We start from the raw sequence: 16,059 nt of genomic DNA, 5'->3' as shown, positions 1-16,059 counted from the left end.
ACTGGTTCCCTAGGCATGTAATTCTCCTATCATCAAAATTAAAAGGTACACTACAGTCCTTACACTGCCAATTTTCTTCTAATAGTCATTTGTAGGATGTTTGATATGGTAACAGTGGTGCTCCAGCAGAGGAAACCTACCCGTGGACATCTAGTATCAACACATCATGCCATAAGAATCAGTCCCTCCTTGGCAAATAAAAATATTTATGTCCCATGGCAAACTGAATTTTCCGTATATTCATAAATCTTTCTGCATGAAAGGGAAATATTTGTTTCTCCATCAACAAATTATGCAGTAGAGTTCTAGTCAGAGTAAATTTTCTAATTGCTTTACAACATAATATACTTAAGCCTGTTATCTGTAAATTTTAGAATAAGTTAGCTCTGTTGCATAATTTAGTCTAGTCTTAAAAAAAAAAAAAAAAAAAAAAAAAGCTATTTTGACTCTAACCTCTGAAAAAAGTATATGGTGTAACATGTCAACTCGTAACAATTTAAAAATAACAGTGATACACAGACACACACAAAACTGTTTCCTAGATTTTACATGGACTGTCCTGTTCTGGAGCAGTATTTTTGGAGAATCCTTTGTGAGTATCAAAGACAAAATCCCATTACCACTGAAGACAACTTTTTTTTTTTTTTTTGGCTACTGACTTAGGTGATAAACTACAGGACAGAAATGCATTGCAATTCAATTAAAAACACAGAAGAAGAAACAAGTATTTCCCTTTATTAATATATATCTGTTTTTCATACAATCTATCAGTATGTACATGGACATTAATGATTAAACACTAGTATTAAGTAATCTGTCATAAAATAATATATTATTATTATTGTAACTTAGAGGAATATGCATTTGAAGCACTGATTGACTTCAAGTATTCCAGATTGGTTTTAAATCAGTTAGCAGCAAGGCAACACATTCTAAAAAACGTGATCACGTCTTCTTAACATATATTTTATGTTATTCTTACTCCTTGGCCAGCTGTACATTGGTCGGTTTTGCTCCAATGGGTATCCCATGTTTGTGCAAAGTGCTGACTAAAATTTCACGCATTTCATTGTTGTAGGAATCAAAGTCAAACACATTCCGGACAACATTTGCCAGTCCTTCATTTGGAAATTTCTGTGAAGAAATGAAGACCCACAGATTTATTTTACTGGATATCTGTTAAGTTACAACATATTCTGAAATATTTCTACAATGAAAAGTTATAACAGCAATTTTCATCAACTTATCTAAGTGCTCGAGATGTCTTTTTTTTCTCAGTTTCCAGAATAAAGATGGTACATTGCTTCAAGTCAGAATTAAGTTACAAAAAAGCAGGAGACAATGAAATATTCAATATTGTTCATGTAAGATTAAATATAGCCCATTTTTAAAAAAAATTTGGAAGTGCTTCCTGCTAACTCTGAAGATCTCACACAAATACATATATTCATATATTTCCTTTACACAATTCAATGAAGAATTCTGAAAATACACCGCTTACTTGCTACAAATGACTTAGTATCATGAATGATTTTAGTAAAACAAGAAATTCTCCTAAGATTTACGAACAATTGATTTCTTTGTGAAGAATGTTACTTGAAAAGAGCTCTGTACATTAAGAAAAAGAAAATCAAACTTTCATTAGTGTTTCCAAAAAAGGCAGTTTTGCTACTGAACTGGAATCATAATTTAAAGCCAGGTCTCAGAACAGCTGCTCACATATTCCCACACCTTTTAATTAATGCTGCTCTGCAAGAAGAAAACACATTTTCCTGTCTCTCGTTTCCAACCAAGACCTTAAAGCTGGCAGGACCTAAAAACCTCAACCAAGAAGCCATAGAATCATAGAATGGTTTGGGTTGGAAGGGACCTTAAAGATCGCCTTGGTCCAACCCCCCTGCATGGGCAGGGACACCTCCACCAGACCAGGTTGCTCCAAGCCCCATCCAACCTGGCCTTGAACACTTCCAGGCCTGAGTCATCTACAACACCCCTGGGCAACCTCTTACAGGGGTTGGAAAGAATTCCCAACCTTCATAGGGAAGAATTTCCTCCTAAAACCTAAAGTAAATCTCCCCTCTTAAAAGTTTTAAACCACTTCCCCTTGTTCTCTTGCTACACACCCATGCCAAAAGTCCTATCCCAGCTTTTTTGTAGCCCCTTTCAGGTACTGGAAAGCCACTATAAGGTCACCTCAGAGGCTCCTCTCTCCCCCAGGCTGAACAACCCCAACCTCCTCAGCCTATCCTCATAGGGGAGATGCTAGGAACTCATGAACAGGAATAACCAGCTACTTGCAGGTGACACTGCAGCTGTCTCAGCCTTTCTGCAAACTGGTTCCAAGTGCTTAGTCAGTAACTTCCCCATTTTTTTGATTTACTCTGTGATTCCAATAGTGAGATTCCAATAGTACCTGTCCCCATTTAAATCAAGGCAGATTCCACTAAACATGGAGCTGAATGCATGCAGCAATAACTTCAGGCTCAAACGAGCTTATATTCTAAAAGAACATTTACATTATTTAAACAGAACACCTATTGTGTAAACTTTAGTTTTTACTTGCCATTGATAAAAACAACTGTTTAAGCTCTACAAGTTGACACAGCTAAATCACTGAGCCTTTTCACAGATGGTCTTCAACAAAAAACCTGAAAAAATCTATCGACTCTTGTAGGATGAAAATGGAGTAAATAAAATGAAAATAATTAGAAAAAATAATCTCCAGATTACTATATACCCTAGTACTTTGCCACCTAACTGCTTTATTTTGCATTTTTTTCATGCAACAGATGGGAATGAGACCCTTTATTTTAAACTCCTTCTTCATATTACTTTGATTCTAATTCTAGATCTCTCAGACAAGGACTTAAATACCCACTTCTCAGTATGTCGCATTTTCAGCAATGAAAATAAACATGTGAAGAAGTATTTCATGGAGTTGAAATCTTATTTGTTTTTTCCCATTAGTGAGCTAGGTACAACAAATTTGGAAAACAGACTTAACACAAGTGTCAGAAATATTTATAAATATACAAAAAGTAAAGACATTTGAGACCTGAATAAAAAATAGAAGAAACCACAAAATTTTCAGAAGTGTTTTGATTGTTACTCTTAGCCAAACATCAGCCTTAGTCAGAAGTTCAATATTTTGTCAATTTAATGAATATCTCATCTCTGAAATAAAATATGCATGACACAAGTAATAACGTAGTTATTGTGGTAAAATGGAATAGAACTGCTAGAAATAGGCAAAAAAATCTGTGGTATACATGCCACAGAGTATTTCTGTACCAGTGCTGGTATAAAAGCAGACTATTTCCTGCTTCTTAAATCTGTCCATGAGGAAGCTATTAGAAGTTCTGTGTTATTACAGAAAAATAAAAGTTAATGTGTGATAATATCAAGTGGTCCTACAGCCTGTGCCATCCTGGTTACAATGTCCATTCCTTACTGAATGAAACAGGTACTAAAAATAATTTTTTTTTCTAAACAGCTGTTCTAACTAAAAACCTCATAAGCATTTCACATGTAACATAAATGCAACAAGTTTGTGATAATGTTTAGGAGTAAAGTACCAATTTTTGAGTCTAAATTGCACCTTGGAGTCAAAGTAAACATCACATTAAAAAAACAAAAATGGCTTGGGTTGGAAGGGACCTTAAAGATCATTTATTTCCAAACCTCCTGCACAATCAGGGACACCATCCTCTAGACCAGGTTACTCAAAGCCCCACACAGCCTGGCCTTCCAGGGAGGGTGCATCCACAACCTCCTCGGGGGACCTGTTCCAGTGTCTCACCAGCCACAAAGTAAAGAATTTCCTCATAATATCTCAGCTAAATCTACCCTCTATCAGTCTGAAAACATTACCCCTCACCCTTTCATCAAATGCCTTTGAGAAAAGTCCCTCCTCAGCTTTCCTCTAGGTCCCCTTCTGGTACTGGAAGGCTCCTTGGAGCCTCCTCTTCTCCAGGATGAACAACTCCGACTTTCTCAGCCTCTCTTCATGGGACACTTCAGCCCTGATCACCTCTATGACCCTCCTCTGAACTTGCTCCAACACCTCTATGTCCTTGTGCTGGGGGCTCCAGAATTTGACACAGAACTCCAGGTGGGGTCTCACAAGAGCAGGGCAGAGGGTGGGAATCACCTCCCCTCAACCTCCTGGCCACACTTTTGATCCAGCCCAGGATGCAGTTGGCTTTCTGGCTACAGGCACACACATTGCTGATCATGTTGAGCTTCTCAACCACCACCCTCAAGTGATTTTCCTCAAAATTCCCTCTCCATCCAATCTAGTTGTTCTTGGGATTTTCCTGGCTCAGGTACAGGATCTTGCACTTGGCTTTGTTGAGTTTCATGTGGTTTACAAATGCACATCTCTCCAGCCTGTGAAGGTCCCTGTGGATAGTCACAAACACATTGACTGTACCCTACAGATCAGTGTTATTGGCAAACTTGCTGAGGGTGCACTCAATCCCACTGTCTATGTAATTGACAAAGATGTTAAACATTATAAAAACACATATCACAGTCAAGTTTAAAAAAATGGCAAGCTACTTAGTGTGCAGGACTCTATCTCAGTCTGTGTTTAAGTGTTTTGGGTTTTTTTTTTATAACAAGAACAAAACATATCCAGAATTGTGCATACTCTATATAACCAACCCCTTTCCTTAAGTAATTATTTTAGAACACTTCTGATAATGAATAGTGCATTTTCTGTTTTCTTCCTCTCTCACTGCAAAGCACAACCAACAAACTGGTGCCAAGTTATTTTGTACACTCATGACCTACTCTTTTACCTGCTCTGCAGAAAGCTTGGTCAAGTGCTTTGAATATTATCTGGTTTTCACTAGTAGTCTTCAAGTATGCCCTTGGTTTTCTGAATCATTGCCTAACTTCTGACACCAACACCTTTCTCCTCAATGAATTCTCTCACTAGTTACATGCTTCCTGTATCAGTAGGACACCATAAAAAACTTATTTCCTGAAGTACACCTGATCCCTGATATCAATAAACCCTGTTCTGAACAGAAGCCACTTGTCAAAAGGCTCTCTGCTTCAGTTACTAAAAAAACCAAATAAATCACAACTCTCTTGTTTCCTTCAGAACAAATAGAGCCATTTCTTAATAACTGTCTGGACAACTATTTATTGAAGAAACACAGAAAAAGAAAAAAAAATACCAGGTCAAATGTTTGAGTTGAACATTTAAAAAGCCCAATAATTTGGTTTCTATTGATTTTTAAAACCAGATGACTGGAGAAAATATTGATCTCTCAGTCTGTCTGGTTCTCATTCACTGATTCTTGCCCTTATAAGTAAAAATCTTTGTGTGTACCTTTGAGTATTTTTCACAGCTTAAAATAGTAACATAGGTTTTGCTTTTTACAGTTTATATACATATTTAATTTTTTTTAATTTGATACACAATTCTGACAGAATTTGGTTTGGTGAAAAATCCATATTTTTATGGATCTAACTTCCCACGACTACATGTATTGCTATAGTCTACTCAGAAGCTATCAGCATAACATTTTCCTAGTAGAAATACAGAATCTTAACTAAAATATGACTTATACATTGCAGTCTACTGTACTTCTACCACTACCTTGAAGAAAAAAAGGGACAGATTATCTGGTATGCAATCTGTAACGAGTCCAGATTTTTGTTTTAGACTTGTGTTCTAGATACCACTCACTTCCCTACATATTCTAGTGCTTTCAGATGCCCACACATTTCCCATCATGGCTGTGCCATCCCAAAGCCTCACCCTGCCCCCAGAACACTTAACAGGTTGCTCCCTCCCTGCTCATTCCTCCATGCCCTTGGCTTCCCCTGGTCCCTCTTCACTGAACACTGCCAGCTCTCTCTGTGCCTCCTCAGTTGTCCTGTCAGCAGGGCAAGAAGCATCACATCCATGGCTCATCTGGAGAGACAGCCATACCAAATGATTAACCACTGCTTGAGTCTTTGGTGGGCATCATCCTAGTGCCAAGCAAAACAGCTGAATTCTCCCCCTGCTTTTTCATTCACAGGGACACTAACTTCAATCTGCTCTGTCCCACAGTCTCTGATTTTGATTAAACTACTGTTGGTGAAACCTAATTATCTTGGAAAACTGCTAGCTGAGATTCACTGTGGTTGGCCAAAAGAGTAAAAAGGTTATTATTGCTGTGTGATTGAGAACAAGGTGAGAAAGGGATACAAACTGTGATTTGGTCAGTCTAGTTTCCTTTTGAGATTATGCTAAAAAGAAAAGAAGTACTACCTTAACCTACAAGTTTACAGAACAGGCCTAAAAGCCTGATGATTAGTGGACTTCAGGACTAGAAGGTACATTAGACATTCACTGCTTGAAAACTGTCATACTAGTGCCTACCATTAGAAAGCAGTCTCAGACACAAAGAAGGCCTACCAGAAAAAGCTCAACTTTCCCAAAGTCAGAAGTCAGTGCAAAAGCTATTTCCATTTTATCTAGACTAATGGGGCTTGTCTGATCAACATCTACCAGGGACACGGGGTAAATCTTGACTCTGCAAAACAATTTACAAAAGGTCTCAGGAAAAAACAGCATATCAGACTGCAGAGAAGTAGTCACAGCATGCAGGGGTAGCTGCAGACAGCATATGGTAACCCAATGGAGCAAGAGCATTGGTTCTCAGCTTATCCATAAGCCACTACCAGCATCAATACTTCTGACATTTGAAACAGTCAAAATTCCCAATACAATCTGTGGGGAAAAACAGTTGCATTAACCAAGATAGACACCTGCATTACAAGACTTTGCCTGTGCCTTCAGCTTCAGATCTTCAAACTAATTTAGCATCTCAAGCTTTACAAAAAACCCACACCTTTCCTTGAGAAAAAGTTAGTATAGAGGCAACCTAGATCTGAATGTAGTGTGCAAGCTTCAACTATATTGCTACAGGTGCCCTACCTGTACAAACATTATAGTAATGTGCTCTTGTAACTATGCTGCAGACACACTCCTATACAGTGAAGATGACAATTAATCAGACTGCAGAGATGAGCCTAAATATGTTGTAGTAATCAGGATATTTTTTAGCTGACTGGCCACAATGCTCAGATGCTCTCTCAGACAACAGTTACCAATTGCAATTTTTTCTCCAAAACATCCAAACCTTTTTTAGAGAATCAAAAAATTCTGAAATTATGTGAAAGAAATCAGCACAATATTACAAAGAGAGTGGGGCTGTGTAACTGCTGCAAGGGAAAATGTTTAAAACATGACTAACTTCCCTCCTTCCTTCCCATGGACCAGCCATTTTATTGACTCATTTCCCTCCTTCCTCTTTTTTCTCTACCTGAAGACCTAAAAGCTTCTTACTTTGGAATAACCATTATGTTTATATTCATTGTTTACATTTGGCTACTCCCAGCCTTTTTATTATTCAGACTGAAAAACAAGTTACAGTAAACATAAAGTTGCACCCTTTCAAAGAGACCAGGATCTTGAAAACAAACATTACAGAAGAATCAAAGCTACATGTTGGAGATTTATTTAGATATTTACACTTGACTTTCAAAGAAGTGGCGAGTTAGAAGATGGGGCTGTGTCCAATGTCCAGACTGAAGTGACCATACTCATCTGGCTAAGTGAAGGAGAAAGAAGCAGAGAGTAAGTGCCATGAGGAAAATTAGCAATGCTGCTCTTCCAATTTTCAATTAGATGCTGCTTGTACTCAAATTAAAAAAGAATTAAGTCTGTATGTTTTCACACCAGTTGGTGACAGAAGACAGTGCAAACTTCCAATTACTAGGAGACAGATAATGAAGGAAGGACGTTAGGATAGAAGATAGAAACTGCCAGACAATGAAGATTGGAATAATTTAACAGAAGCCCTAATAACAAAAACCCTAACCCACCAGCTTTTCATCAAAACAGCAACTGTTCCTCAAGTTTGTAATTTTTCCACTTTCAAATATACCTCTGTGTTTAAAGACATCACTGATATAATTAACACAGAATATGTTGCTATCAGTTTAGTAAGCAAATACCTATCAATTAGTATTGGATCCTAACAATACTCTGGCTATGTGTTCATTTGGGTGGATTCTGCAGCTTTCAGGTCTTAATTTCATTAACCCCTAGTACAAAGTTATAAAGATAGCATTATTTTTCCTTTAAATTTCTGAAATTGTGGTAGCACCAATTTATTTTGTCTCAATGCCTTGCTGCACCCTGGGGACCACAGAAGTACAACAACAAAAAAATCTATCTTCCCCAGAAATCACAGAATCATAGAATGGCTTAGGTTGGAAGGGACTTTAGAGACCAGGTACTCCAACCTCCCTGCCTCTCAATAAGACAACATTGCTCAAAGCCTCATCTAACTTTCAGTTTAAAACCATTTCCCCTTGTCCTGTCATTAGACACTCCAAGGAAAAGTCCAGCCTTCCTGTAGGTTCCCTTTAGGTATTCTAAAGCAGCTGTAAGGTTTCCCCAGTCTTCTCTTCTCCAGGCTGAACAATCCCAGCTCCCTCAGCCTCTCCTTGTAGCAGAGGTGCTCCAGCCCCTGGATCATTTTTGTGGCCTTCCTCTGGACTCATTCCAACAGATCTATGTCCTTCTTATGGTGGGCACACCAGAACTGGATGCAGTGTTTGAGGTTGGGTCTCAACAAGAGCAGAGTAGAGGGAGAAAATTATCTCTCTTGATCTGCTGGACACACTCCTCTTGATGGAGATAGAGTCAGTCTCCTGAGATGCATGAGGGCACTTCTGGCTCATGTTGAGCTTCTTGTCAATCAACCCCCCCAAAGTCCTTCTCTTCAGGGCTACCTTCAACCCACTTTGTACCCAGGTTGTAACTGTGCCTGAGCCAGATGCAGAACCTTGCACTTGGACTTGTTGAACCTCGTGCAGTTTGCACTGGCTCATTTCTCAAGCGTGTTAAGGTCCCTTTGCATGGCATCCCTTCCCTCAAGTGAATCCACCACACCACACAGCTTGGTGCCATCAGCAAACTTCCTGAGGGTGCACTCAATGCCACTGTCCATGTCACTAACAAAGATGTTAAACAGCACTGGATCTAGAAGAGACACCTGAGGATCTCTGCTTCTCACTGGTCTACACCTGGACACTGAGCAACTGATCACAAGTTTTTGAGTTCAACCTTCCAGCCAGCTCCTTATCCACCAAGTGGTTCATCCATGAAATCCATGTCTCTCCATCTTAGTGACAAGGATGTCATGTGACACAGTGTCAAAAGCCTTGGACAAATCCAGACTGATGGTGCCAGTTGCTCTTCTCATATCTACCAGAGCTGTAACTCTGTCACAGAAGGCCACCAAATTCATCAGGCATGATTAGCCCTTAGTGAAGCTATGCTGGCCATCACTTATCACCTCGTTGTTTTTCGTGTGCCATAGTACAGATGCCAGAAGGATATGCTCCACAATTTTACCTGGGTTTTCTTTGCTCCCTTTTTTAAAAATGGGGGTTTCCCCTTTTCCAATCTGTAGGAACTTCTCCAGACTGTCATGACTTCTCAAATGTGATAGCTAGGGGCCTAGCAACTTCAGCCACCAGTTCCTTCAGGACCCATGGATGTACCTCATCAGGTCCCATGGACTCATGCACTTTAAGGTTCTCTAGGGTTTAAATGTGTGTAGGAAGCAATCATTCATCCTCAGTACCATTCACTATGTTTTTATCCATCTAACACTTTCCTTAGAAAACTTTCAACAGTGATGTACTACTGCTATACAGCAGGAACTTGTTTCCCACCAGGAAATGATTAAATACAAAAAATTTATAGCACCATAAAGTGAACAATTGCATGGTCCTGGAATTACTGCATGTTGAATATGGAATTTTATAATGAAGGCTAGTATGAAAATTGCATCCTATATTCACAGTATGAATGGGATGTTTCCTCACATACTAGGAAAAGACTCACTGGGGTTTATTTTTGTATCTATAAATACAAACATACAGAAAAAATACCTGCCTTTGTACATCTGCAATCCTATCCTCTGACAGCATGAACATCTGAATATGGTGGTAATTGTTCCAAATGCAAAACTTTTAATAAGAATGAAATAAGATACTCAAATAATAAATACATCTTTTTTTTTTTAACCCTTCAAGCATTAAAAAATTAGTAGTAGTTGGCTCAAGTTGTCAATGAAATGTGACATACTGTACCTGTAAATGTTTTACAATATTCACAACTTCTCTAGTTGAATAGGGATAGTTAATAATTCCTTGGTCAGCTAAGCTCCTGAGTTCTCCAAAAGCTGCCACCAGTTTCTGAAGAATTGGCTCTGGAACATCAGGACCATATTGTCTAAGCATAGCCAGCTCAGACTGTGGCTTGGGATTGTCAACAGCATGGCAACTAAAAATGTCCCCTGAAAAGAAAAAAAGCATGCAGTTAGGTGATTTATAAAAAGATAGCATCAAAACAATCCCTTTAAGCTTGATACAACACCTTAAATGGGAAAGCAATGGCTCAAGAGAATGCTGAGTACCTGCTGGTTAAAACCAAACAATCAAAGAAAAAACAACCAAACAGAAACACAAAAACCCAAAAACAAAACAAAAGACCAAAGCAAAGCAACAAAACCCACAAAAAACCCCACAAAAAACCTGAAAAAACCCAAAAACCAAAACATGACAAAAACTACTTGGGAAAGTGTGAAGGACAAACTTGCTATGAAGAACATCCAGGTTCCTGGAAAGACTGAAGACTGAGACCTGTCCTGTAATTTTAATAAAGGTAATCACAAGGCAGAAATGAACTTCAAGAAGAAACATAGGTCAAATGAATGCAGAAAAAAAAAAAGAAAAATAAAAAAGGTCTGAAGAAACAGAAAAAGGTTGAATGGGACCAGTTTGGGAACACTCTCAAAACAACACAAGATGCAGTGAAATACTGATATGCAGCAATGCCCTGAAGCAAAAATAGCTGAGAGGTCTAAAAGAAATGCCTGATTTAACTTTTGCCTCTGCCTGTCTTAAAATATGGTAAGAAATTTGGAAATATATTCTTCTCACATATTTGCATTGGATTCGTCCCAATCATATAATCTATAAAATTGAGTTTATTCATAAAGAGTTCTTTGACAGTCTTACAAAACTGTGCAGAAGCATGATTAGATCCTGATGGAAAAGGACATGGATTAAAATCAGAAAAGCCCTTCTGCTTGAAAAACAAAATCAATCAAAAATCCTAAAACCTCAAGCAAGCTTCTGCCATGTAGGCCAAAAGCAATAATGCTGGGATGATCAATTGTCTTTAAGTGTCTATGTATGGAAGGACATTAGGTAATGAAAAATAAACAGGCTATACTAAAACATCTTGAGGCAAATTAGCAGGGTGAAATTAAAAGCCAGTGACAAGGAATGCCCATTCCTTGGGAACTACATCTGAAAAACAAAAAGCTATCATGCCATACAGAGCTGGGTTTGCACCTGCTTTTATGAGTATGTTATTGTATCTTGCAGAACAAACTCTGTAGCCAAAACTAACAGGTAAAATCATATAAATTAAGGTGTCTGCACAGGAATGGCTAAACTAACATAGATAACACATTTGGTGGAGTCTGGAGTGCTATTCAGTTTGCAGCCCTGATGCAACACTGCCAGTAACTTGCCAGAGGCCAACGTGAACTAGCACTGAACAATACAGGCCAGTGAATTCCTCACTGCTTGCTCTTAGGCAATATATATATTCTTGCTTTTGCTGTGAGATGAAGCTGTTGGGAATCTTTTCTGACATTCAGGATTTTTACAATCTACCAGAAGCTTTCTGAAATGAAGCTACTGTTGATATGAAAAACTTGGATGTGAAATTTGGACAGCCTTACCTAAAACCAGGATGAAGTCAATATATTGTATTTTTAATAAGGTCTGTCATACCTGGAAATAGGCATGGAGAGGCTAATGAGGATTAAGAACTAGGTAGTATTGCACTAACACTAAAAAATCACTGCTGAGATGAAAGTATCACACACCAAGCTCCCTTCTCTTGTACAGAAGAGGACAGCACCTGGCCTGTGGCTTGTTTGATACGGGGAAAAAAAATCATGAGCTTGTTTTAACTATTGATGTCAAATATTAAGCTGCTTCCAACTCATGTTTTTGCTATATTTGTATGCAGTGTACACTCATTAACAAAGACTTCTTGCAACCTTGCCTGTCCACTGTGCTTGTCCAGATCCCATAAAACAAATCAGTTGTAACAGAGATGACCAGAGATGGATGTTTAATACAGGACAAATTGGGGCACTTATATTAAGATACATAAAAATACATATTAATCTTTAACCAGAATCTCACCCTCAGTTTCTTATATGCAACAAAGCATCAGTATGCACAAGGACCCCTTCTTCACAAGCAATCTAATGAATAAAGACATTCATTCTATTGATCAGTTCCAACAAAGATCATAATTTAGCATGTATCACTTACCTAATGTGCCAAAAAAGTCATTACCCAGGAAAGGAAATCCAGGTCTGTTTGCTAGAACTATCATTCTAAAATCAGGATGAACAACTATTACATTTTCTCTACCTTCTACATGAGCATGATCTGGAAAAGAAATAAATTTAATTAATTGAGTATTTAGGTCTTGCATTATGAATGAATTTAATAAACAAAAGTAGACTAGAAGAATTCTTCTTGGTTAGAAAAGTTACAAAAAAAGGCTCAACAGTCTAGCTCTGTAATTCAACTATTAGTTTTCTAGTCTTCACTATAAAGTTCCATAATTTATTAATGACAATGTAACATTTCATTTAAAAAAAAAATGCATCCACTGTTCTTGGAGTGGGACCAAGAACACTGTTCATATTTCAATTCACCAAAATGCTAAAGCCAATGGTGAATACAATGTTTTTTTTATGTAGGTCTGACCCTATCTGATCAGGGAAAAAAGGACTGAAATTCCTTCTGGTTATTAAAAAATCATGCAAGAAGCAATAGGCACATAATTTCACACACCATCTTCATAATAGGTCAGACTGGCCCCACTTGTTCCCTTGCAGCATGTTTCCAGTGGCACATGGTGTTCAGGATTTCTATTACCTCCATGAAAAACTTACAGTAATAAAGTACAGAGCCTAACATCAAGAGAACACTTTAAACGGGGTCTTTCTTAGAAAAATAATGAAAAATAGTTTGTTCCTGAAATTAACAAGAATTAAATTCCATTAAATTACCAAATCTTCTCATCCTGCAGTATATATTAAATTAATATAAGCACATGGAGTATTTGATTAGATGAAACCCTTAGCAACTAAACCTCAGATACACTCATATCTTCAAATCTCTATCTGATCAAATTACAACTCAACTGTCCAGATGGGCACATCCATCATCAAAATTTGGTCAGCTAGATCTTTTTTTTAATGGTAAATGAGAAGCAGAGAGGAGGGGGTTTATTTGCTTTTTTTTTTTTTAATTAAAAAAATAACTTTTTCATTAATTTAGAAGAAAAATTCATGAGAATTCTAATTTAAGAAAACTGTGTGTATTGCCAAAGTAGAAAAGACAATGACTACATTCTTTCTTTTTTTGCTTTTTAGCATAAAGTATCTTTTCCCTTTGGACTCTTTTGGGTCTCTACCTAGTAATGTAATAGCTGAAAATGAGCAACACATTCCATTTTATTGTACATTATCAAAATGTCTTCCATCCACTTACTGGCAACGATTCTCCTTCCATCTGACAAAACCATTTCCCCACTTTCTACTAAAGTTTTTAAGATACAGGTAACATTTGTTGGTGCTTTGTCTGCCTCATCGATCACCAAAATATGTCCAAACTTCACTGCTTTTACCTGGAAGAAAAAGGAATCAGAACATCACACACCCACCAAAAAACCTGCAAGAAACTGCGTTGCTGATTTCTTCATCAGTAGTAGTGAAATCTCAGTGGCACTGAGACAAGAAAGGGACTCAGATAAGTCCCTTATCTGGACTTAATAATAAGATATGGAATCTTATTATGGATAAGATTATGGAATAAGATATGACCAAACTGTAGCAGAGAGGAGGTAGGTCAGACAAGAAAGGTAGGTGTTTCTGTTTCTGTTTGTTCAGGATAGGAATGGAAAGGGCTGTGCTAGGGAGGAAAGTGAGGAGCCTGAATAAGAGTGAATTGTAGTGCTGAAAGAGAAGTGCAAAATCAGTTTCCACCTGGATTGTTAGGTGAAAGGACTAAAGAATGGCTGAAAACAGCTGCTTAGAGTCCAATTTAGCAGTTAGCTGTGAGATGCTAGATGCAGGAAGGGAAATACCACTCTACCAGTTACAATGAGTCAGGTTAATACTAAATTATTTTCCATGCTCATTTTGTGTGTGCAGACTCTGAAGACTACCTATTCATATTTGGCACATGAATTGTGACTAAGTGTGACCAAATTGAAGCTACTGAAATGTTACCACAGTCACTGACTATGCCATGAAAGTAGTCAAATCACAAAGGGTTTTCTTAATTGAAAAACCAACATGTTTAACTACTTTTTTTAAATTAAAAAACTTTCCAAATATATAATACAAATGTAATTACTGACCAGTGGTGAATCTTCATATGTAATAAGACCATCCTTAACAGAAGGTTGGAGGGTAAGGCTTTGTACAGTGGTATCCCTGAAATGTGTAAAAAACAGACAGTATTAATTAGAAATGCAGAGGAATTCTTGTTACATCAAAATGCAAAACGGGTAAATGAAAAACTGAAGGCTCTCTTTTCTGAGAGGAAAAAAAAAGCTTTTTTTATTTTTGGTGCTCTTGAAGAACTGAGAACAACATTGTGCCACCGTAATGGCAAAAGGCGAGCATTCCTGTCGCTGCCAGGCCTTTCATGATAGTTTTTCTCATAGACCCTGGAAACAAAAACACTGAAAAGTGAATTTGTATCTCTTGCACACAGGCACATTATTGCTGTTACTACTATTTCTAGTAAAGCATGCTTAAACTGTCCTTTACAAGACAAACAGGGCTATTCCCCCCTTGAAAAACCACACAGGAATTTGCAGTATCATAGTCAAATCATCATTTTGTTAGTTGCTCTTCTCCATTAACACCAAGAAAACAAACAAACAAACAAACAAAAAATTTAAAACATACCAGATGAAATATGTATTCTACTAGCCCTTGCTATATTTTATATTGTGGACAGCAAATGGACAGAGAGGGGACAGAGAAAGGGGGACAGAAAATGGTATTTCTTTTTGAAATTCTATTTATGTTTGAATTGCTCAAATGTTTTTTTTTCTTTCAAATTTAAAATATTGTTTACTCAAATCTGTACTGAAAATACTCTTTAATCTTCAGTTCATCTATTTCAACCACCAGTAAAGTACAGATAAAGACCAGTTGTAATTTGGAAAGATCCAGCAACACACACCACCACATTCAATTTACCTACATAAATTATATAAGGGAGACCTTATAGCAGCCTTCCAGTTCCTGAAGGAGCCTACAGGAAAGCCGAGGAGGGTCTTTTCACAAGAGAGGGCAGTGACAGGTCAAGGGGTAATGGATTTAAACTGAAAGATGGTAGATTTAGGTCAGATATTAGGAAAAAAATCCTTTACTATCAGGTAGTAAGATACTGGAATAGGCTGCCTACGGAGGTTGTTTATGCTCCTTCCTTGGACGTGTTCAAGGCCAGGCTGGATGAGGCCTTGTGCAACCTGGTCTGGTGGGAGGTGTCCCTGACCATGCAGTGGGGTTGGATCTTGATGGTCTTTAAGGTTCCTTCCAACCCAAACCATTCTATGATTCTATGAACATATAATTCATAGAATTTAGAGAATACTTAGGGCAAGTAGGCAATGCCATCCTCCAGTATTTCAAAATATGGATTAGTCTGCACCAGCACAACGAGGGACTATTTTCACAACATAACCCATTAGGAGAGCCTAACTTGTGCTACTTGAGATCCACATGCTGGTTGATAGCCAAAGGTTCGTAACTTTGCATCATCTGTGAGATCTGAAGCAACAAAAATCTCCCCTTTCACAGACATGCTGTATAACAATAACTATTTGCCTGACCTATGCTGGCTCACAGTTCCAAATAT

At 37.8% G+C, this 16,059-nt stretch overlaps 1 protein-coding gene across 2 annotated transcripts in view; it reads right to left on the bottom strand.

Annotated features, from left to right (window-relative positions):
- Positions 1–16,059, bottom strand: part of VWA8 (von Willebrand factor A domain containing 8) — a 178,854-nt gene that overhangs the window by 70,031 nt on the left and 92,764 nt on the right. For both annotated transcript variants that reach the window (XM_071740230.1, XM_071740222.1), the window contains exons 22-26: positions 14,546–14,621; positions 13,675–13,810; positions 12,442–12,561; positions 10,174–10,379; positions 983–1,134 (exon numbers count right to left, since the gene is read on the bottom strand). In XM_071740230.1, the coding sequence (XP_071596331.1) occupies positions 983–1,134; positions 10,174–10,379; positions 12,442–12,561; positions 13,675–13,810; positions 14,546–14,621 (690 nt within the window). The remainder of the gene's footprint in view (positions 1–982; positions 1,135–10,173; positions 10,380–12,441; positions 12,562–13,674; positions 13,811–14,545; positions 14,622–16,059) is intronic.

Source organism: Heliangelus exortis, chromosome 1 (assembly GCF_036169615.1).
Source record: "Heliangelus exortis chromosome 1, bHelExo1.hap1, whole genome shotgun sequence".
NCBI lineage: Eukaryota > Metazoa > Chordata > Aves > Apodiformes > Trochilidae > Heliangelus > Heliangelus exortis.
The sequence above is the reverse complement of the archived record's forward strand: the minus strand, read 5'-3'. Positions and strand labels throughout refer to the sequence as shown.